Source organism: Pezoporus flaviventris, unplaced genomic scaffold, assembly GCF_033815535.1.
Source record: "Pezoporus flaviventris isolate CSIRO_AGI_PZ_B2104156 unplaced genomic scaffold, CSIRO_AGI_Pfla_v1 ptg000697l, whole genome shotgun sequence".
Classification (NCBI taxonomy): domain Eukaryota; kingdom Metazoa; phylum Chordata; class Aves; order Psittaciformes; family Psittacidae; genus Pezoporus; species Pezoporus flaviventris.
This window is the reverse complement of record NW_026893242.1, coordinates 16,627-40,088: the sequence shown is the minus strand read 5'-3', so window position 1 is coordinate 40,088 and position 23,462 is coordinate 16,627. Positions and strand designations below refer to the sequence as shown.

The 23,462-nt window shown below is 55.7% G+C and overlaps 2 protein-coding genes across 2 annotated transcripts; one reads left to right on the top strand and one right to left on the bottom strand.

The window, feature by feature from the left end:
- Positions 1-148: 148 nt before the first annotated feature.
- On the top strand, positions 149-2,180 carry LOC133264188 (beta-1,3-galactosyltransferase 1-like). Its single transcript, XM_061444126.1, is given in 3 exon segments — positions 149-212; positions 1,143-1,270; positions 1,273-2,180. Coding segments are annotated over 2 exon segments (1,023 nt in total). The 5' UTR covers positions 149-212; positions 1,143-1,155.
- Positions 2,181-3,106: 926 nt separating this feature from the next.
- ILF3 (interleukin enhancer binding factor 3) lies at positions 3,107-18,659 on the bottom strand. The gene is given in 20 exon segments (XM_061444122.1): positions 3,107-3,275; positions 3,414-3,515; positions 4,337-4,708; positions 6,486-6,542; positions 6,833-6,986; positions 7,242-7,418; positions 7,665-7,802; positions 8,249-8,419; positions 8,537-8,736; positions 9,000-9,110; positions 9,202-9,313; positions 9,681-9,758; positions 9,760-9,779; positions 10,196-10,307; positions 14,898-14,993; positions 15,437-15,528; positions 16,710-16,857; positions 17,994-18,146; positions 18,148-18,175; positions 18,434-18,659. Coding segments are annotated over 20 exon segments (2,676 nt in total). The 5' UTR covers positions 18,655-18,659; the 3' UTR covers positions 3,107-3,141.
- Positions 18,660-23,462: the final 4,803 nt, after the last annotated feature.

Genomic DNA, 23,462 nt, shown 5'->3' with positions numbered 1-23,462 from the left:
GCATGGACCCACCTCTGCCCCATAGTGGGGTGGGGGGGGCATGGACCAACCTCTGCCCCATAGTGGGGTGGGGGGGGCATGGACCAACCTCTGCCCCATAGTGGGGTGGGGCGGGCCCCACACGTCAAGTGGGGCACAGGAGGAAGTTTGAGGACAGGGTGGGGTGACCACGGCCACGTCAGTGCCAGCGGCAGCTCCGGCCCTGGCCGCAGGTGAGGGGGAATGGGAGAGACTGGGAGGGACTGGGAAGGACTGGGAGGGACTGGGAAGGGCTGGGAGCTGCGACCAGAGGAGCCTGGAGCGATTGGGAATGACCGGGAAGAGGTGGGAATAGCACCTGGAGCAACTGGGAGTGACTGGGAAGAGGTGGGAATAGCACCTGGAGTGACTGGGAGTGACTGGGAAGAGGTGGGAATAGCACCTGGAGCGACTGGGAGTGACTGGGAAGAGGTGGGAATAGCGCCTGGAGCAACTGGGAGTGACCGGGAAGAGGTGGGAATAGCACCTGGAGCAACTGGGAGTGACTGGGAAGAGGTGGGAATAGCACCTGGAGCAACTGGGAGTGACTGGGAAGAGGTGGGAATAGCACCTGGAGCGACTGGGAGTGACTGGGAAGAGGTGGGAATAGCACCTGGAGCAACTGGGAGTGACTGGGAAGAGGTGGGAATAGCACCTGGAGGAGCCTGGATTGACCAGGAAGGGCTGGGAGCTGCGCCTGGGAGAGCCTGGAGCGATTGGGAACGACCGGGAAGAGGTGGAAATAGCACATGGAGAAGCCTGGAGTGACTGGGAAGAGGTGGGAACAGAGCCTGAAGGAACCTCGAGTGACCGGCAGTGACTGGGAAGGGCTGGGAGCAGCACTCAGGGGGGCCCGGAGCCACTGGGAGTAACTGGGAACCAGTTGGAACAGCCCCTGGGGAAACTGGGAGTGCCTGGGAAGGGCCGGGAGATGCAGCCCGGGGCTGAACCTGGCAGTGCTGGACTCTGAGCCCTATGGCTCCTATGGGGCTGCAGGGACCCCAACTGGTTTTACTGGTTTAACTGGTTGGGAATGGGCTGGACTCCCCCCCACCTTGGTGGCATCAGTGCCACAGCGAGGGGCACTGGGGGGGGGGTTACTGAGGTGCCGGTGTCCCCCACAGGCAGCGCCCTACCATGAAGTGGCAGCCGAGCCCTCGCCTGCTGCTGCTGCCGGCACTGGTGGCACTGGTGGCACTGGTGGGGCTGCGGCTGCGGCACAGACCCGAGGAGCCCGTCACCGCGGCGCCGGGCCCGACTCCTGCGCATTCCAATGGCAAAGGGTCCCGCTGCTTCCAGCCGGGAACACCGCGCTTGCCGCCCGGCACCCGCTGCGGCCGCCGTATCCGCATCCCTACCGCTTCCTCCTCAACCAGCCCCATAAGTGCCGGGAGCGGGCGCCGTTCCTGGTGCTGTTGGTGGCGACGGCGCCGGAGGACACCGGGAGCCGGGATTGCATCCGTCGGACGTGGGGCAACGAGAGCTCGGTGCCGGGCGTCTCCATCGTGCGCCTCTTCCTCCTCGGCGTCCATCCGGTGTTCGCCGACGCGCTGGCGCCGGTGCTCCACGAGGAAAACCAGGAATACGGCGACCTCATCCAGCAGGACTTCCTGGATACCTACAACAACCTCACGCTGAAGACGCTGATGGGCATGGAATGGGTGAGCAAGCACTGCCCCAACGCCACGTACGTGATGAAGGCCGACGCCGACGTCTTCCTCAACCTCTCCTACTTGACCCGGCGCTTGCTGACGCCGCCCAAGACCGGCTTCGCCACCGGTTACGTCTACCGGGGCACGGGCCCGATCCGGAGCAAGGCCTCCAAGTGGTTCGTGCCCTACGAGGTGTACCCCGACGCCACGTACCCGCCGTACTGCGCCGGCCCGGCTTACGTCCTCTCCGCCGACGTGGCCGCCGGCGTCTACGCCGCGGCGCAGACCTTGCCCCTCGTCCCCATGGAGGACGCCTTCGTCGGCATCTGCCTCCACGCCCTCGGCGTCGCCGTCACCACCGGCCCTTGGGGGGCCTTCTCTGTGGGGCGCATCCCCTACGAGCCGTGCCGCTTCGCCCGCGCCGTCATGGTCCATCGGTACCCCCCCAGGGAGGTGCTGGCGCTTTGGCCACGCTTCCAAGAGGCCCAAGGCGGGTGCAAGGGGGACTGAACCGCGCCGGTGATGCCGTGGGGTCAATGGGGGGCCTGATTCCTTTGAAGCCCCGTAAGAGGGTGGCCAAGCGGCCCCGTTGCCATGGCTGTGGCGTCCTGGGGACGTGGGTTATGCCGTAAGCCCTGCTTGACACCGCGGCGCCGGTTTGGAGCTCACCACCAGGAAGTGACACCCGGAGAAGCCGGTTCTTGGGTGCTCCCTTGAGCGCTTCCCATAGGCAGAAAGAGGAGAGGGGGGGGGGTTAAGGTTTGGTCTCAAACCCAAGAGGTTTGGGTCATTCAAGGAAGCACATTCCCAAGTGGAAGGGGGGGTGCGAGGAAGGGGGAGGCGTCGGTGTCAGGTTGGGGGTGTTTATTCATCTACATTCAGCTTACTCCAGGCGTGCTTCCCGCGGGATGCGGGCGGATTAACCCCCCCCCCATCCCTTTCCCCATCCCTTTCCCCCCCCCACTTCTACACCTGGAACACTAAAGCCTTAAAGAGACAAGCAGAAGCTGCTGGGACTCACTGCACAGAAGCGCCGGCGGGTGACGGGGACACCTCCGTCGCGGGCTCAGAGCCGGGGCCACCTTTGCCAATGGGATTAAAAAGGGAGCCCGGGCTCGGATGGGACTCCCGACAACGACGACGACGACGACAAAGAAAACCCCCCCTCGGGTAACCATAATAATTAATAATTAATAATTAATAATCATCAATCGGCATCCCTCTGGTGACAAACGGCAACCAACAACCCATTCGATCCAGCGAGGCCCAACGGGAACAGCTACGAACGGGATCACTTGACCCTCGGTGGTGGGAGCACAAAAAGGGAGCACGGCAACATGGAAATGGGGGCAAAAAAAAGAGGGGGGGTGTGGGGGTGTGGAGGGGGAGGGGGATGGGATGATGTTTCCCTCATTCCAGGAAGTGGGAAAACGCCTCTTCCGGAGGGCCCGGAGGCCCCGGAGCCGCGGCTCTATCTGTACTGGTAACTCATGCTGTGGTCGTTCCTGCCGTAGCCGCCTTGGGAAGCTTGGTAGGAGCTGGGGGGGCCGCTGTAATTCTGCCCGGAGCCGGGGGAGTTGTAGTTGGATTGGGAGGAATATCCACCTGGAAGGACAAGGATTGCCCCCGGTGAGCGCCGGGGCCGAGCGCCGGCATCGCTCCCGTCCAATCCCGTCCCAACCCCGTGCCATGGACGCCGCACGGGAAGCATCCCGGGAACGCCGTGGTACTGACCTTGCTTACCTTGGTAGGAGGAGCCGCCGCCCCCCGAGCCCCCCCCGTAGCCGCCCGTGTTGTAGGAAGCACCGGAGTAGTTGTTGCCGCCGCGGCCGCTGCTGCCGTAACCTGGCCGGGAGGGAAGGGGGGAGCGCGGTGAGCACCAAAACTGGAGGGGGGGGGGGGTTCTCCCTGCTCTGGGGGTGATGCTTGGGGGGGGGCAGAGCAGGAGAGGCCCCCATCGGCATCGCTTGGTGGCCTCCTCCACCTCAGTGCAATGGAGCAGAGCAGCCAAGTGGGGGGGAAAGGGGCCGCAAAGGGCTTTGGGGGCAGCTTCACCCCACATAGGTTACACAGAGCCCAGCCATGGGGCAGCCACCACCCCACTGCCTGCATCCCGCTCATCCCTGCTGCTTCCAGCCTGGATCTCCTTCCTCTGCTCTCAAACCATCCCCATAGGGCCCAATGGTGGGGCACCCACCACCACACTGCCTGCATCCCGCTCATCCCTGCTGCTTCCAGCCTGGATCTCCTTCCTCTGCTCTCAAACCATCCCCATAGAGCCCAATGGTGGGGCACCCACCACCACACTGCCTGCATCCCGCTCATCCCTGCTGCTTCCAGCCTGGATCTCCTTCCTCTGCTCTCAAACCATCCCCATAGAGCCCAATGGTGGGGCACCCACCACCCCACGGCCTGCATCCCGCTCATCCCTGCTGCTTCCAGCCTGGATCTCCTTCCTCTGCTCTCAAACCATCCCCATAGGGCCCAATGGTGGGGCACCCACCACCACACTGCCTGCATCCCACTCTTCATCCCGCATCTCCCCCCTTCTGCTCCCCAAACCATCCCTATATCCCATCCCTCCGGTCCCAAACCCTATTCCTCCATGTTCCAACTCTTCCCCCGTTACCTACTGATCTATTGATCCCCCCCCCTTATTTACTCACTGAATTTGCTCTCGTAGCTGTAATCAGAGCCTCCCCCTCCGGGCGAGTTGTACGAGTTGGAGTAGGATGAGTAATTGCCTTGCCCGTGGTTGTAGCCCTTCTGCTTGCCCTGCGGCGGGCCGTAGTTGCCGCCGCCGCCGCCGCCGTACTGGTTCTGGTTGTAGGCCTGCTGCTGCTGGCCCTGATGGGCCTGGTAGCCGGAGCCGTAGGAGCCTTTCTGCTGCCCCCCGTGCTGCTGCTTCTTCCCCCCGTGCTTGGGCACCGGGGAGTTGTAGTTGTCCCCTCCTTGGTAGTAGGAGCCGTAACCGGAGCCGCCGGAGCCGCCGCCGCCGCTGCCCGAGTTGCTGTGGCCGCCGTTGCTGTAGAATTGGCCTGAACAGAGAGAAGAGCGTCAGCCCCGAGGCACCAAAAGGCTTCCAAAGGTTGGGAATGCCATGGGGGGGGGGTGGGGAGGGGGTATTCCCAACCTCCGGCCCCACGGAGCGCTAAATACCCCCCTGAGGCCCATGGGGTGGGACCGACGGAGGGAGCTCATTCCCGCACCGAGGAATGGGGTTGAGGTTCCCGACGGCGCAGCCTGGGGTTATCCCAGTGGGAATGGCACAGGGAAAAGCCCTGCGGTGGGGTTGGCGAGGCTTGAGCTTTGGGGAAGTCGTGGTGTTGGGATGGGGGGAGATGACTCCATGGTGGAAAGCCAACGTGCGTCTTCCAATGGGTCCAAGGCACCAGCAGCAGGGTCCACAACGGCCCTTGGAAGCAGGGAAGTTTGCCACAGGAAAACCTTGATGCGGGAGCACGGAGATGGCTTTTTCCTTTTGGGATTGTCCCATCCCTTCCCAGCTGCATCCCATAGGATGCTGCGATGCTCTTCCCTCTTTCACACGGGGTTGTGATGCGATGGGTAACGCATCCCATCCCTGGGCCTCGTGAGGCTGCTTCCAGCAGCAAGGGGTTAAAGCAGCATCGCCTCATTCCAAGCGGGAAGTGCCAGGGATCCACCTCCCCAGTGGAGATATTGGGATCTTCCCGTTGGCACCAACGCCTCCTCGCTTCCTGGTGGAGTTCTGACACCGGTGGTGAAGGTCCCCATATCCAAGGCAAGGGATCGATCCATCCGGCCCCATGGATGTAAGGGGGAGCGGATCCGCTTCCCACCTTGGACCTTCTTCTTTGTGGAGCTCCGAGGTCCTCCTTGAGGCACCGAGGCTCAGGGAGAGCCTGGCACCCAATCCCAGTGATGGAAGCCGGGCCTTTGGGCAGCACAGGAGCTCTCTCCCTGCCATTCCCGATCCCGGTGACGCCGCGTGCCCTGGGATTTGGTGCTTTGAGGGCGCTCGGCTCCGAACGCTCCCCTTGGCGTTCACAATGGGCTCCTTTGCCGAAGTCACCTGGCATCAGTCCCTGATGCCCGATGTTCATTGCATCGGGATGGGAAGCACGGTGCCAATCCCACTGGATGCTCCCAACCCCTCCGTGCCCGGCCGTGAACAGGATCCCAAGTTAACCCGCGCCATCCTGCCCACCCGAGGGGCTGGCAATGAGAGCAAGGCTCCAATTGGATGCAAACCCAACCGGGAATGAAGCCAAGAGGGAGAAACCACGGAATGCTTTCCATGAAAGAAAAAGCAAGGATGGGCCTTGGGCTTGGAAAACCCCATCCAAGCATCCCAAACCCTCCCGGATCCCCGAGGGTGTGCACTGGAACAGGGCAAATCCCAAGCCAAACCCCCCCACCAAGTGCCTCAAGTTGTTCCGGCTCCAACGGCACCGGAGCAGCCCTGGAAGCGCTCCCAGGACTTTGGGCTTTGGAACTGGATCAAATTGAAGGGAAAAGCTAGTTTTTTTTTGGGGGGGATGCTTCAGGAAGACCCAAAAGGAGGAGGAGTCAAGTGGAAAAGGCACCTACAGACAGGATGGAGACAGAGCAGAGAACCCCGAATGAGAGCGGGCTCGCCAGGGCCACCTCTGCTCCCATCACCCCCGGGTGAAGCCTCCTTCCCTCTGCATCCAATTGGGAACAAGGGGATAAAAAATCCCATTCCAAAGCATGGCTGAGAGCTTCCCAAAGCAGGGAAATGTGGACTGGTCCCAGTTTATGGGGGCGGGGGGGGAACTGGGAAGTGGTGGTGGAAGAGCAAAAAGCACTTACTATAGCCGGCAGTGGCCGAGTTGCCTCCTCCGTAACCATAGCTCCCGTAGCCACCTCCTGTGGTGGGAGAGCGGGATTAAAAGGAAGGAAGTGGAAGTGGGAAAAGGCTTTTGTGGATGTGGGAAGAGGAGAGGGAATAGGGCTGGAGAGGTGGGAATGAGGCTCCTGGAGCTAAACACGAGGACGGAGCAACGCCAAGGAGTGATGCTCGGAGCATCCTGCTCTAGTGCAAGGTGTCCATGGCTACGGATGAGCTTTAAGGGCCCTTCCCACCCAAAGCAGGCTGGGATTCCCTGGAATACCACCGGGAACGGACCCAGGGCCTCGGGGGGTGGCCGATGTCTCACCTGCATTCATGTAGCCCCCGTGGTTGCCCCCGAAGCCCCCCCGGCCTCTCCCTCGGCCTCGGATGTTGCCGCCTCGCCCGCGGCCGCGCATGTTGGGTGGGGGGGGCACCTCGTTGTGCATGGGGCCTCCCATCCCGAAGCCGGGGTTGTGCTGCTGCAGGGAGGAGACACACACAAACACACACAGGTCACCAGGGAGCTTCCCGTGGGATCAGAGAGCTTCCAAAGGGAGCTCCACGCCGGAGCCAAGAGCCACGGGGATGGGACCCATCAAGGCCCCTTCCTAAGTGGTGCTTGTGCCGCTAAGCCCTTAGAGATCCTGCTTCCCCTCCATGCCTTGACCCATTCCCATCCCAGAGCAGGATTAAACCCCCCACCCACCCACCCCAGGAGCCATGGATGCACTGACCTTGACGGCGAATTTGGGCCCCCCTCTCGTGGGCACGGGGGCTCTTTTCTTCTTGTTCTGCTCGATGGGCACCGGAGCATCGGGGAAGAGCTTCTCCAAGGCGGCCAGCGCGGCGTAGGCTTTGGCCACCTTCTTATTGGAACCGGCCCCTTGGAACTTCTGCCCATCCACTTCCACCTTGTAAAAGGGATGAACCCATTGAAGGGCAAGGAGCAGGAGCTGCCACTTGGGTCAAGGGACCACGATACGGACAACGGAAGAGGTTGGGAGCGTTCAAAGGATGGATGAGGCTTTGAGCGAGCCAATGGGGTGGAAGCATCCCATCCCTGATCCTTGGAAGAGCCCTTCCATCCCAAAGCATTCCCTGATGGAGTGGTTTTAAGTTCCCATGGAAGGGACGGGCTCATGGGGGTCCCCCCTCACCTCCATGACAAAGCGCTTGTCGTGGCTGCCCCCCGTCTCGGAGATGAGCTCATACTTGAGCCCGCGCCGCTTCTCATTAAGCTCCATCACTGGGTTCTTGCCATGCTTGGTCAGGATTGGTCCCTGCTGCTTCACATTCTGCAAGGGGAGAAGCTGGGATGAGCCTTTTGTCTTCCCAAACCTTGGGAACTACCATAGACTGGGTTGGGCTGGAAAGGAGCCAAAGAGCATCAGGTTCCAATAGGCAGGGACACCTCGCACTAGACCGCGGTACCCAAGACTCCATCCAAGCTGGCCTTGAACAGCGCCAGGGATGGAGCATCCACAACTTCCTTGGGCATCCCATCCCGGCGTCCCAGCACCCTCACAGGGAAGAACACCCCTTTGTCTCCCACCCAAACTCCCCTGTTTCAGTTGGAACCCATCACCCCTTCTCCTACGGCTCCGATCCCAAATGAAGAGCCCTTGGAATACGCACTCCCGAGGTCCTGACCTCCTAAAATCCTTGCCTTGGAGCAAAAGCCCCTTCCCGTGATGGCTCCATGCTCATCCCACGGGAACGGGAGCAGCGGGGCCGCGCTCACCTCGGCGCTCTGATCCGAAGGAGGAGACGCGGCCGCCGGCGTCGCCACCGTTTCCACCACGGGAGGAGGAGCGACCACCACGGGCTTCTGTTCGCTCTCCTCGGCCGATTCATCGCCCTTGCCGGCTTCCTTGCCCTCCACGCCGGTGGGGAGCCCCATGTCCTGTAATACCTAGGGAAGGGGAGGGGGAGAGCAGGTCACGGACCGTGAGGACCGCGGTGCGGTGAGCGCTCAGCATCCCTTGGCTGCGCTGTTGGCGCTGGGCCCTCCGCCGGCTCCGGTGCTCACCTTCACGGCCACGTGCAGCTTGGCTGTCTTTTTGGAAGGCCCCGAGGCCTCGAAGGTGCTGCCGTCGATCTCCACGGACATGGTAAAGATGGGGGCGTGAACGGGCCCGGTCTGAGAGACCAGCTTGTACTGGAGGCCCGGTTTGAGCTGGTTGAGCTTCATCAGCGCGTTCATGGCCTGCGGGGGTTCCAGCTTCTCCTCTGAGCAGGGAGGAATGGGGGGGGACGTTGGTGGCTGTTGGCCCCCTCCCTCCCCCAGTCCCACACCCGCTCCCGTTCCCATCCTGGTGAGAGCTTCACTTTGAACCCGACGCCGTCAAGGTTTCGCTTCCCAAAGCCACACACCCGGAGCCCCCGTTTCCAGCTTCCAAAGCTGGAAGGATCCTTCCCAACATGCCCCTAACCCTAACCCTAACCCCAGCCCTGGGCATCCCTTTAGCACCTACCTCTCGTTAGCTCAATACCTTTTTTCTGTATCTTCTTCTTCTTTTTGCTGGGTGATTTCTCCTCCCCATCCTCTTCCATGGGGCGCTTCAGGGGGGTCACGGCGTACGTGGTGCTGGGAGGAATCTGGACTGTGGCAATGGGAAGAAACCCCCCCCCACATTCAGCATCCTGGGCCAGGCACCATGGGGATGGGGGGGGTTCATGGGGTTGGGTACCTACCAGTGTAGTCAATGGGGTTCTCGTTCTTTGGTTTCTTGGGCATTTTGGAAGGGAGAGGGTCCATCCCCAAGACTTTGTGCAGTTGGCCAAAAGCAGCAAGTCTCAGAGCGTGCTACAAAGAGGGAAAAGGGGCTGTTACTGGGAGGCGCAAGGCGGCGGCGCTGGTCTCTTGTTCCCTGCACAGCACCATTCTACCCCCCCCTACACCGACATCCTCAGCAGTTTAAATAGGACTTCTCTGGGATTCGGGTGGGTTTTGGACCCCAAAGGCAGGTCCTGGTTCAAGTCACTATTTCAACCCTGCGGCTTATGCTTCTGGTTGGCCAAGCTACCAAGACCTCAGCGGCGTGGGAACCCCCTTCAGCAGTTGTTTTACTCCACTAGAGATGACAAGGATGTTAAGAGCGACTCTACCGTGAGCCAAGGGGGAGTCAGTTGAACTGAGTTAAGTTTGGGTAACATCTGGAGTCAAACTATACCTGAGCACTCTGTGTGATATCTTCCCTTTGTTGTCTGTCTAGATGCCCAATAGCATCAGTGGCTTCTTTTTCACAAGGGATCATAAATACCAGAACCATCTGAAGGCAGGAAACAAGGAAGATATGCAGAGAATTATCCTGGTGTTTGCTAAAGAAACTAAACTAAGTATTCCCTTGGCATCAAGCAACACTCCAAGAACACGGACCGACACGATCCATCCATCGTGACGCTCGCCCTGGGCTATTTACCACGCACAGGTCGCAGTGGAGCTGCTTCACCACCGCTTAAGGAACCAAAAGGTCAGAAGCTGGAACCTCTCTATGGGGCGGGGGGGGGGTTGGTTCGAGGTGATGGCTCCGGGCCCCTCCGTGACGCCAAGGGCACCGCAGGGCTTTTGCCGAGCTCCCCAGCTAAGCTGCCCGCCCGGAGGAGGAGGGATGGGCTCAAGGGCTAAGGCCACACCGCGTTCCGCTCCGGCTCCGCTTTGAAACGGGAATGCAGAGAAGGACCTAACCTGGCATGACGATTCCCGAGGCGAGGCACTCCAGCACCCTCCGCAGGGCCTCGCCGGCTCCCATCGGCCGGTTGGCGGTGCCGATGGATTTCTCGCACAGCAGCTCCAGAGGCTGGGGAAAAGACAAGTTTGGAGAGGGGTGAGGAGCAACGAGGTGGGGGGGGGGGCCAGGAGCTGCTTCAGGCTCGCCAGCCACGAGGGATTTACACTGGAGAGGCTGGGAGCTGGCCCAACAACTCACGCCATCCGCGCCGGATGCGCGGCTTAAGGGCAGAAGCATTGGCCGCACCACGCACACTGGAGCTGGAGCATCCTTAAGGTCCTTCCAGCCCAAACCTTGCTATAACACATCAATGTATATATACAGGTACCAACCTCTGGCTTGGAGAAGCTGTGGCTGCCCCCATCCCTGGCACTGTTCAAGGCCAGGTTGGACTTGGAGCACCCTGCTCTAGGGGAAGGTGTCCCTGCCCATGGCACGGGGCTGGGACTGGCTGAGCCTCAATCCAAACGAGCCTGGGATTCAGTGATTCTGGCTACACACAGAAATCAGTATCTATGACTCTGTCACTATAGATATCAGTGCATAAACCTGTATCTACAGATAGCAATCAATATGCCTAAATCTTGTAACTATAGGTATCAATGCATATGAAGCTGTAACGATATCAACATGTATTAATCTGCAACTATAAATATCATTATGTATAAATCTGTATCTATCAATCAATATGTATAAATCTAACTATAGGTATCAATCAATACGTATGGATCTGTAACTACAGATATCAAAATGTATGAATCTGGAACTGTATCAATCAATATGGATAGATCTGGAACTATATCAATCAATATGCATAAATCTTAGGTATCTATAACTGTAACTATAGGTAACTATAAATATAAATCAATATGTATAAATGTGGAACTACAGATATCAATATATATAAATCTGTAACTACCAATTAATATGCATAAACCTAACTACAGGTATCAATCAATATGTATAAATGTAAAACTACAAATATCAATATATATAAATCTGTAACTATATCTACCAATTAATATGTATAAACCTAACTACAGCTATCAATCAATATGTATAAATGCAGAACTACAGATATCGATATATATAAATCTGTAACTATATCTACCAATTAATATGTATAAACCTAACTACAGCTATCAATCAATATGTATAAATGCAGAACTACAAATATCAACATATACAAATCTGTAACTTTATCGATTGATATGTATAAATCTAACTAGATCAATCAATATGTATGAATCTGTAACTATAGGTATAAATTAATATGAACGATTCTACAACTATAGCTATCTGATACGTATAAAACTGTGACTAGGTCAATCAATATGTATAAATCTGTAACTATAGGTATAATCAATACATGTGAATCTATAACTATAGCTATCAATAAATACATATGAATCTATAAGTATAGGTATCAATCAATTTGCATGAATCTGTAATTATAGGTATAAATCAATTTGTATGAATCTATAACTATAGCTATTGATATGTATAAATCTCTATATCAATAAACATGTATAAATCTGTAACTATATCTATCAATACGTGAATCTATAACTATAGCTATCAATATGTATAAACTTCCAACTAAATCAATCAATATGTATGAATCTGTAACTATATTAATCAATAGGTAAGAATCTGTAGCTATAGGTATAAATCAATATGTATGAATCTATAACTATAGCTATCAATATGTATAAACTTCTAACTAGATCAATCAATATGTATGAATCTGTAACTATAGGTATAAATCAATACATATGAACCTATAACTATAGCTATCGATATCTATAAACCTCTATCAATCAATAGGTATGAATCTGTAACTATAGGTAGAATCAATACATATGAATGGATAAATATAGCTATCAATATGTATAAACCTGTAACTATAGGTATAAATCAATACACATGAATCTATAACTATAGCTATCAATATGTACAAACTTCTAACTATATCAATCAATATGTATGAATCTGTAACTTTAGCTATCAATATGTACAAACCTCTAACTATATCAATATGTATGAATCTGTGACCATAGGTATCAATCAATATATATGAACCTGTAACTATAGGTATCAATCAATATGTATGAATCTGTAACTATAGGTATCAATCAGTATGTATGAATCTGTAACTATAGGTATCAATCAATATGTATAAATCTGTAACTGTAGGTTATCCATCAATATGTACGAACCTGTAACTATAGGTATCAATCAATATGGATGAATCTGTAAGTATAGGTTATCAATCAATATGTATGAATCTGTAACGATACGTATTAATCAATATATATGAACCTGTAACTATAGGTATCAATCAATATGTATGAATCTGTAACTATAGGTATCAATCAATATGTATGAATCTGTAACTATAGGTATCAATCAGTATGTATGAATCTGTAACTATAGGTATCAATCAATATGTATAAATCTGTAACTGTAGGTTATCCATCAATATGTACGAACCTGTGACTATAGGTATCAATCAATAAGGATGAATCTGTAAGTATAGGTTATCAATCAATATGTATGAATCTGTAACTATACGTATTAATCAATATATATGAACCTGTAACTATAGGTATCAATCAATATGTATGAATCTGTAACTGTAAGAATCAATCAATATATATGAACCTGTGTCTATAGGTATCACTCAGTCCGTATGAACCTGTGACTATAGGTATCAATCAATATGTATGAACCTGTGGCTGTAGGTATCAATCAATATGTATGAACCTATGGCTATAGGTATCAATCAATATGTATGAACCTGTGGCTGTAGGTATCAATCAATATGCATGAACCTGTGGCTATAGGTATCAATCAATATGTATGAACCTGTGGCTGTAGGTATCAATCAATACATATGAACCTGTGGCTGTAGGTATCACTCAGTCGTATGAACCTGTGGCTGTAGGTATCAATCAATACATATGAACCTGTGACTATAGGTATCAATCAATATGTATGAACCTGTGGCTGTAGGTATCAATCAATACATATGAACCTGTGGCTATAGGTATCACTCAGTCCATATGAACCTGTGGCTATAGGTATCACTCAGTCCATATGAACCTCTGGCTGTAGGTATCACTCAAGTCATATGAACCTGTGGCTATAGGTATCAATCAATACATATGAACCTGTGGCTATAGGTATCACTCAGTCCGTATGAACCTGTGGCTATAGGTATCAATCAATACATATGAACCTGTGGCTATAGGTATCAATCAGTCCATATGAACCTGTGGCTATAGGTATCACTCAGTCCATATGAACCTGTGGCTGTAAGTATCAGTCAATACGTATGAATCTGTGGCTATAGGTATCAATCAATACGTATGAACCTGCGGCTATAAGTATCAATCAATACGTATGAACCTGTGGCTATAAGTATCAATCAATACGTATAAACCTGTGGCTATAGGTATCACTCAGTCCATATGAACCTGCGGCTGTAGGTATCAGTCCATATGAACCTGTGGCTATAGGTATCAATCAATACGTATAAACCTGTGGCTATAGGTATCAATCAATACGTATAAACCTGTGGCTATAGGTATCAATCAATACGTATAAACCTGTGGCTATAGGTATCACTCAGTCCATATGAACCTGTGGCTATAGGTATCAATCAATACGTATAAACCTGTGGCTATAGGTATCACTCAGTCCATATGAACCTGTGGCTGTAGGTATCAATCAATACATATGAACCTGTGGCTATAGGTATCACTCAGTCCATATGAACCTGTGGCTATAGGTATCAATCAGTCCATATGAACCTGTGGCTATAGGTATCACTCAGTCCATATGAACCTGTGGCTATAGGTATCAATCAATACGTATGAACCTGTGGCTATAGGTATCAATCAATACGTATGAACCTGTGGCTGTAGGTATCACTCAGTCCATATGAACCTGTGTCTATAGGTATCACTCAGTCCATATGAACCTGTGTCTATAGGTATCACTCAGTCCATATGAACCTGTGGCTATAGGTATCAGTCAATACGTATGAACCTGTGGCTGTAGGTATTACTCAGTCCATATGAACCTGTGGCTATAGGTATCACTCAGTCCATATGAACCTGTGGCTATAGGTATCAATCAATACGTATGAACCTGTGTCTATAGGTATCACTCAGTCCATATGAACCTGTGGCTGTAGGTATCAATCAATACATATGAACCTGTGGCTATAGGTATCACTCAGTCCATATGAACCTGTGGCTGTAGGTATCACTCAGTCCATATGAACCTGTGGCTATAGGTATCACTCAGTCCATATGAACCTGTGTCTATAGGTATCACTCAGTCCATATGAACCTGTGTCTATAGGTATCACTCAGTCCATATGAACCTGTGGCTATAGGTATCAGTCAATACGTATGAACCTGTGGCTGTAGATATCACTCAGTCCATATGAACCTGTGGCTGTAGGTATCACTCAGTCCATATGAACCTGTGGCTGTAGGTATCACTCAGTCCATATGAACCTGTGGCTGTAGGTATGGACCCACAGGCATCAACCTCTCCCTACACCTACACACCAACCCCATAAAGCCATCGCCCTGCTCAGCCCCTAGCCCGCGGGAGCCCCGAGCGGGCCCATCCCCGTGGACTCACCCATCCCCGGAGCGGAGCCCAGGTGGGAACCCGCGTGCAGAGGTCCCGCAGCACTCGGATCACGATGACGCAGGACTTGAGCCCGTTCGCCCTGGCCTGGAGGCGGAAGCAGAGGCAGAAGCACCCTGAGCCAAGGCTCCCGTCGGTGCCGACGTTCGCTCGTGCGGTGCTGCTTTGCCGGGGGTGGGGGGGACACGGGGTTGGGGGGGGGACACGGGACACCTTACTAGAAACGTGTGCGAGGTGACAAAGTGACATTTACTCTTTTAAACCCAAAGCAGCAGCTACCCTTTAAACAAAGGTTCCTTCCGAACGTTTAACTCGCTCAAAGTGCTTCTTTAGCAAGTGCCCCGGCGCCAGGCGCCGCGCTCGGCGCCTCTAAACTACCATCGGATGTTAAAACAGAAAAAACAAAGGCTGATAGATCCAAAAAGAAAAGGAAAAAAGAAACGCCGAGAGTTAGCCCCTTAAAAAAAAAAACACACCAGAGTTTGACAAACTTGCTACTTTAAAGACAAATAGAAGAACAAAATGCAAACCTGGAACCACTTGGCGTGCCGCAGTGACGCCAAGGCAGCAAGGCATTTCTGCCTGTCCAGAACGTCCGGGGAGTCGGTGACTGATAGCGTTTCTAGTCGTGGATGGAATAAGAAGACAAGGCACGGTTTGACCAAGGGGGTTCTGTCAGGCGGAGAGGGGACGAGGCAGCTCCTCAACGGGCAGTCGGGGCTCCCAAAGGATCCTGCTTTAGATCCTCGCTTGGATCCTGCACTCTGGGAGGATGGCTCCGCTCCCCCCATGTTAAAAGTGCAGAGCGGGGCGATGCTCAGCCAGGCCAGGAGGAGGAGTGTGGAAAAGGGGGGGACACACACACATCATGGCTCCGATGAGCATCACGGAGCAACGGAAGGGGAACTTCCAAGGAGCCCCCCAGCTCTGCATCCAGAGCGTTGCTTTGTGGGGACAGGGGGAAAGGGGATGTGCTAGGATCGAGGGGACCCCTCCGCCCGTTGAGGCTTGGCTGCCCCGGCCCCAGCCCGTGACAGAGAGCGTCCTGTTGGTCAAAGGTCCAGCGTCCCTAAAACGGACAAACTAGAAGGCTTTTGGCAGCAAATCAAACCCAACGACAAGGCAATGGAGCACAACGACACCGGCCCCCCACCCCGGTCTGTGCTGCAGCAAAACTGGAGACGCCGTCACGGCGCTGAAGGCCAGGGTTTTAGATAAGGCTAAGGCACACACCGTGCTCCGGCAGCATGGAAAAACGCCGGCTGGGACTCGCCATTCCAAAGGGAATTGGGAGAGTGGAGAAGGGAAGCTAACTTTATCCAAAACTCTGCATCATCGTCGCTTGCTCCGGCCTTGAGCGGATCCAGGCCCGGAGCAGCCCTCATTCTTGCTGCAACACAAACCGTGGTGGAACACCCAATTCCAGGTACATGCAACTCATGGAACAAGAAGCCTTCGAGGTGTTTTTGGTCAGGTTTGGTTCTTAAATTGGAGCTGGTTTTAGGTCTTTTTATGTCCCTGCGGAGGCCGCTAATGGCTGGGTACGGCACGAGACTACCACCAGATGAACACTTAAAAAGAGAACTAAAAGGCCCAAAGTGAAGGGGGAAAAGAAAGGCTCAAACTCAAAAGGAAAGGAACAAAATCCCGCCTGGAAGCTGCTGCTCGCCTTCGGAAGCACATTCCCTGGAGGGAACGTGGAGCTGGAGCCCTCCAGGATGGGCGCCGCTTGGCCGGAAGCGGCAGAGAGCTTGGGCGGCGCGGTGGCACCGGGAGCGTGCGGCGCCGGCAGCAGCGCCCTACCTCCGGCGAGCTGCTTCTCCAGCTCCTCCCGGACCACCGGGGAGGTCAAGTGGATGGTCAGGGTCAGCGGCGGCTCCTTCGTGTTCTTGATGACGATGGCAGCGTCGCCGACGGACTGGATTATCTCGTACTTGTCTTCAGTAATAGCCTGCGAGGGGAAGGAGGCTCACGGTCAAGGGGATGGGGCTCTTGGTCAAGGGGATGGGGCTCTTGGTCAAGGGGATGGAGGCTCATGGTCAAGGGGATAGAGGCTCTCGACCAAGGGGATGGAGGCTCTCGACCAAGGGGATGGAGGCTCTCGACCAAGGGGATGGAGGCTCTCGACCAAGGGGATGGAGGCTCTCGACCAAGGGGATGGAGGCTCTCGACCAAGGGGATGGAGGCTCTCAACCAAGGGGATGGAGGCTCTTGACTAAGGAGACGGAGGCTCCGCCAAGGGGATGAAGGGTCTTGATCAAGGAGATGGAGGCTGTTGGCCAAGGGGACGGAGGCTCTTGGTCAGGGGGACAGAGGCTCTTGATCAGGGGGATAGAGGCTCTTGGCCAAGGGGATACAGGGTCTTGGTCAAGGGGATGGAGGCTCTTGGCCAAGGGCATGGCAGCTTATAACCAAGCACATGAAGGCTCTTGGTTCAGGGGATGGATGCTGTTGCTCAAGCGGATGGAGGCTCTTGGCTAAGGGGATGGAGGCTCTTAGTTAAGGGGATGGAGGCTCTTGACTAAGGGGATGGCAGCTTATAACCAAGAGGATGGAGGCTCCTGGTCAAGATGAATGCTCTTGGCCAAGGGGATGGAGGCTCTTGGCCAAGGGGATGGCAGTTTATAACCAAGAGGATGGAGACTCCTGGTCAAGGGGATGGAGGCTCTTGGTCATTCGATGGGGCTCTTAGCCAGTACCCTCCCAACACCACCTCCAACCCACAGCAAGGCCCAGAACAGAGATGCAGCTACTGAAGAGGAGGTTAACAAGGGAATTCCAGGGTAATTCCCAGAGGGACCCGGGCAGGTTGGAGAAGTGGGACCACGTGAACCTGATGGCACTCAACAAGGCCATGGGCAAGGTTCTACCCCCGAGTTCGGGCAACGCCAGCACAAACAGGATTGAGCCCCGAGGAGGAACTGCCCCATCCCTGGCAGTGTTCAAGGCCAGGTTGGACACAGGGGCTTGGAGGTAGGGGGTTGGAACTGGGTGAGCTTTAAGCTCCCTTCCCAAACCATTCCGTGATCCATGCCCATGCAGGTTCCCAACGCAGCGCCATCAGTGTCCTCCCATCCCAACACTCACAGCAAGCTGGACTCCGAGGTTGTCAGCTACTTTCTCCAGGAGCTCCGTGGTGGGTTTATCCTTGCAGAGCAGAACGAGCTCCAGATCCAAGTCCCCTTTCAGCAAGAGGCCTTTGGCCACCAGCCCGACGCGCATCACTCCCCGCAGGGTCCTGGGTCAGCTGCTCCGTGGCTTTCTGATCCCTGCGGATACACGGGGACGGTTACGGGACAGGAAGAATCCAGTGGGAAGCACAACGCCGGGGGAGAGATCCAGAAGGATCACGCAGGATGCATGGAGCTCACTACACCCAAACGGGAATCGGCGCTTCCACGCCGGAAGCCTCAATCCCTCTTCGTTCCACAAGGAGGGAAACCAACCTTTTCCACCCGGATTTGCACTCATCCACGCAAGAAGATGCCCTTAGCCCCAGCCGTGGCACTGCCACCCATGGTCCTTACCCCCCTTCCTTGTTCTCCTCCTCGGGCGCCGTCTCCATGGACTCCGGCTCGGGTTGCTCCCCGCTCACTTTCTCCTGCTCATCGATCCAGTCGGAGACGGCTTTGAGCGCCCGCTCCGTGTGGGACACCATGTTCTGCACGGCCTCCAGCTCCTCCTGCGTCGGGTACACGGCCGAGTGCTTGGCCATCACGTGCCGGTCATCGTTGACGAAGATCCGCATGGGGCGCTAGGAAGGGATTTGGGAATGACTGGGGAGAGCCTGGGGGGGGGGAACGTCCATCCCCAAACCTTCCCGGCTCCCCTCTTACCATTTTGCCTTGGGAACGGCCTTCCCAGCGTTCCGAACGTGCTCGGTTTAGATTCTTCCACTAAAAAGGCAGGACCAGCAGCCCAGATTCCCGTAATCTGGAAGCAACAGGAAGGTGGTTTAGGGAATGCCGGGAAGCCGGCCCTGGCAACAGGAACCTGTTAGCCCAAGCCTAGGTTCCTCCTCCTGGTGCCCGCAGTGAGGTCGCGGCCACCCCACTGATCCATATTCCCTAACCCTTCCCATTTAGCTCCTGCTTCCCATTCGAAGGGGGTTTTCCCAAGCTCCTGCTCACTCCTGTGCACGCAGAGCGCGTGCGAGCTCTGCAGCAGCAAAGGTGACAACTGCCCCTTCCTGAAGGAGGGGCCCCTGATACAGAATCAAACCAGGGCTTCCCTACGTAACTGATATCAAACGATATCAACGACGCTCGACAGACCCTGAAGCAGGTCTTGTGCCACGGATACAGGGCACGGAGAGAGGAAGCTGCAATGGGACAACTCGAGTCCTTCCCTCATCCCAATGGATGCTCCTCCTGTGGGAAGAGCCGAGCAGCAGGGAAAGGGCTGCGGAAGCAGCAGCTGGAGTCAAGTGGGGCCAAGCACATCCCAACGGCTTCAGTCAAGGGATAAGGGGGGGGGGGGGGGGGTGTCTCCCCTCCTCACATCCTGCCCCACAGCCTGGAATGACACGACCCACATGTACACCCATAGGTATCCAAGATAATAATCACCCTCTAAGAACCACAGGAAAATGGGAATGGTCTTTTCCTTGGGGACACGGTATTCCCAAATGCCTTTGATTCCAATTCTGATTCCAATGCTACGGAAGCAGCAGCTGGAGTCAACTGAGGCCAAACACATCCCAATGGCCACAGTAAAGGGATAAAGGGAAGGGGGGGGTTCTCCCCTCCTCAGATCCTGCCTGGAATCCTGCCCACATGGAATGAGGAATGGGAATGGGGGCTTCGAATGGAGAGGAAAGCCCAGCTCGGTGGCGATGGGACCGCTTCCCGGTCTCTCCAATGAAGGCCATGGTTGGGTTCCCTCTCCCTGTGGCCACACAGGGGTGATCCCAACCCCTGGCATTCCCTGGGAATTCCCGGAGTTCCTCAAGCCCCGCTTCAAAGCCTCCACACAAGGGAAGCAGAAGCCCCAGCACAGGGTTCGATCCATTGGGAATGCAGCGGTGATCCCAGCGCTCGGCCTCGCATCCCACCATTCCCAATCCTGCCTTTTGGAATGGGATTGCGCTCCAAAGGAGACCTTTGGATGGACGTTACTGTCCCTGCTATGGAAAGCTGGGAAAGAAGAGGTAATCTTCCATGTTTGAGGCGACACGAACCACACGTACACCCACAGGTATCCAAGATACCGGAATAACCCCCTCCGAGGACCACAGGGAAACGGGAATGCTCTTTTGCTTGGGGTGCATTCCAGGAGGAATGGCTCCAGGATGGACCCCCCCCATCCCGAGGATGCTTCCCGACCCCGTGCCACGGAGACCCCCAGAGGTTTGGGAATGCAGCGGGATCCCAAAGCGGGCTCTTCCCGGGATCCCCTGCAGCAGGATCCATGCCTCTTATTGGGGGGGGGGGGGAAGAGCCATGGATAAAGGCATGGATAAAGGCATGGATAAAGGCTCCATCCACAGGCTCCATCCCTGCTCCCGCTCTCTGGAATGCCGGCATTCCCGCCCCATCCAAGCCTTGGGATGGAGGCAAACCCCTCGTTGGGGCTGGGATGGGGGGGGTTGATAACTGGATTCAACCGGAGAAGGGGCGGGATGGACCCGGGGAAGCGCCGTTGGGAACGGGGAAACAAACGAGCCGCGCGCTTCCCTCCCGCTCCCAGCCGCGAACAAAAGCCGCGGGGAAGGGGAAAGCCACGCGATTATCGCCACTATCGCGATTATCGCCATTATCCCCACCTTTTTCCATCCCATTCCCAATGGGACAACGGGGGGACGGAGGAGCGGGGGCTGCTGTTATCGCGATTATCGCCATTATCACCCCGTTTTCCACCCCATTCCCAACGGAACGGGACAACGGGGGGGGGGGGGCTGCTACTATCGCGATTACCGCCATTATCCCCCCCTTTTCCACCCCATTCGCTATGGAACGGGAAAACGGGGGGGGAAATGGGTTCTACTATCGCGATTACCGCCGTTATCCCCCCCTTTTTCCACCCCATTCCCAATGCAACGGGACAACGGGGGGGGGGGCTGCTACTATCGCGATTACCGCCGTTATCCCCCCCTTTTTCCACCCCATTCCCAACGGAACGAGAAAACCGGGGGGGGGGGATGCTACTATCGCGATTACCGCCGTTATCCCCCCGTTTTTCCACCCCATTCCCAATGCAACGGGACAAGGGGGGGGCTGCTACTATCGCGATTATCGCACCGAACGGGACAACGCGCGCGTCCCTGAGACCCCCCCTCCCCCCCCCTTCCCCCGCTGCCGCCATTTGCGAGAACAAAGCGGCGGCAAAGCCAAAACCGGGGGGGGGGGAGGGGATCACGGCGCTTCCCCTCCCCCTCCCCCCCGCCCCCCAACCGTAACCGCCCCCCCCCGGTGCGGGGGGACCCGCGGTGCCCCCCCCCCCCCCCAGGCCCCCCGCGCTCACCGCGGCCGCCCGCCGCCATCTTGTCTCCTCAGCACAATGGGAGGAGGAGGAGGAGGAGGAGGAGGAGGGGGGGGAAGGGGCCGGGTCACCGCCCCCCCCTCCCCCCCCGCGGCTCCGTTACCTCCCCCCTCCCCCCTCTTTGTTTCCGGTTCCCCCCCCCGCTGTGTCCGTACCGGGGACGAGGCCGCTCCGCGATCGGCGGGGCCCGGACCGGGACCGGGGCCGGGACCCGGAACCGGGACCTGAGGGGAGGGGAGAAAGGGGGGGGGAGGGGGAGGGGGAGTGAAGGGGGGAGGGGGGGGCGCTGCGCGCGCGGGAGAGCGGGAGACGAGACCGCAGCGAGGGGGGCGGGGTCTGAGCGGGGGGTCACGTGGAGAGCGGAAGGGGCAGCCAATGGGGGAGCGCGGGGGGGGGGAGGAGTCAGAGAGAAAGGGGCGGGGACAGAGAGGAGGGGGCGGGGACAGAGGGGAGGGGGCGGGTCCGTACCGGGTCGGTCCCATGCGGGATCGGTTCCATACGGGATCGGTTCCATACCGGGTCGGTTCCATACCGGGTCGGTTCCATATTGGGTCGGTTCCATACGGGATCGGTCCCATACGGGATCGGTTCCATACCGGGTCGGTCCCATACCGGGTCGGTTCCATACCGGGTCGGTCCCATATTGGGTCGGTTCCATACGAGATCGGTTCCATACGGGATCGGTTCCATACCGGGTCGGTTCCATACCGGGTCAGTCCCATACAGGATCGGTTCCATACGGGATCAGTCCCATACCGGGTCGGTTCCATACCAGGTCGGTCCCATACCGGGTCGGTTCCATACCGGGTCGGTCCCATACGGGATCGGTCCCATACCAGGTCAGTTCCATACGGGATCGGTCCCATACCAGGTCAGTTCCATACCGGATTGGTCAATAAGGGGTCGGTCCCATACTGGGTCGGTTCCATATTGGGTCGGTTCCATACAGGATCGGTTCCATACCGGGTCGGTCCCATACTGGGTCGGTTCCATACCGGGTCGGTTCCATACCGGGTCGGTCCCATACGGGATCGGTCCCATACCGGGTCGGTTCCATACCAGGTCGGTTCCATACCGGGTCGGTCCCATACAGGATCGGACCCATACCAGGTCGGTTCCATACGGGATCGGTTCCATGTTGGGTCAGTTCCATACCGGATTGGTCAATAAGGGGTCGGTCCCATACTGGGTCGGTCCCATAGCGGGTCCGTTCCATACAGGATCGGTCCCATACTGTGTTGGTCCCATACTGGGTCAGTTCCATATTGGGTCAGTCCCATACAGGATCGGTTCCATGCTGGCTCAGTTCTATACAGGATCAGATCCATATGGGGTCGGATCCATACAGGATCAGTCCCATACTGGGTCAGTTCCATACAGGATCGGATCAATACGGGGTTGGCTCCATACAGGGTCGGTTCTATACAGGATCAGATCCATACGAGGTTGGCTCCATACGGGATCAGTCCCATACCAGGTTGGTTCCATACAGGATCAGATCCATACGGGGTCAGCTCCATACAGGATCGGATCCATACAAGGTCGGCTCCATACGGGATCAGTCCCATACCGGGTCGGTTCCATACAGGATCAGATCCATACGGGGTCAGCTCCATAGAGGATCGGATCCATACGGGGTCAGTTCCATAGAGGATCGGATCCATACAGGGTCAGTTCCATACAGGATCGGATCCATACTGAGTCAGTTCCATACAGGATCGGATCCATACGGGGTCAGTTCCATACACGATCGGATCCATACTGAGTCAGTTCCATACAGGATCGGATCCATACGGGGTCAGTTCCATAGAGGATCGGATCCATACGGGGTCAGTTCCATACAGGATCGGATCCATACTGAGTCAGTTCCATACAGGATCGGATCCATACGGGGTCAGTTCCATACAGGATCGGATCCATACTGAGTCAGTTCCATACAGGATCGGATCCATACGGGGTCAGTTCCATAGAGGATCGGATCCATACTGAGTCAGTTCCATACAGGATCGGATCCATACGGGGTCAGTTCCATACAGGATCGGATCCATACGGGGTCAGTTCCATACAGGATCGGAT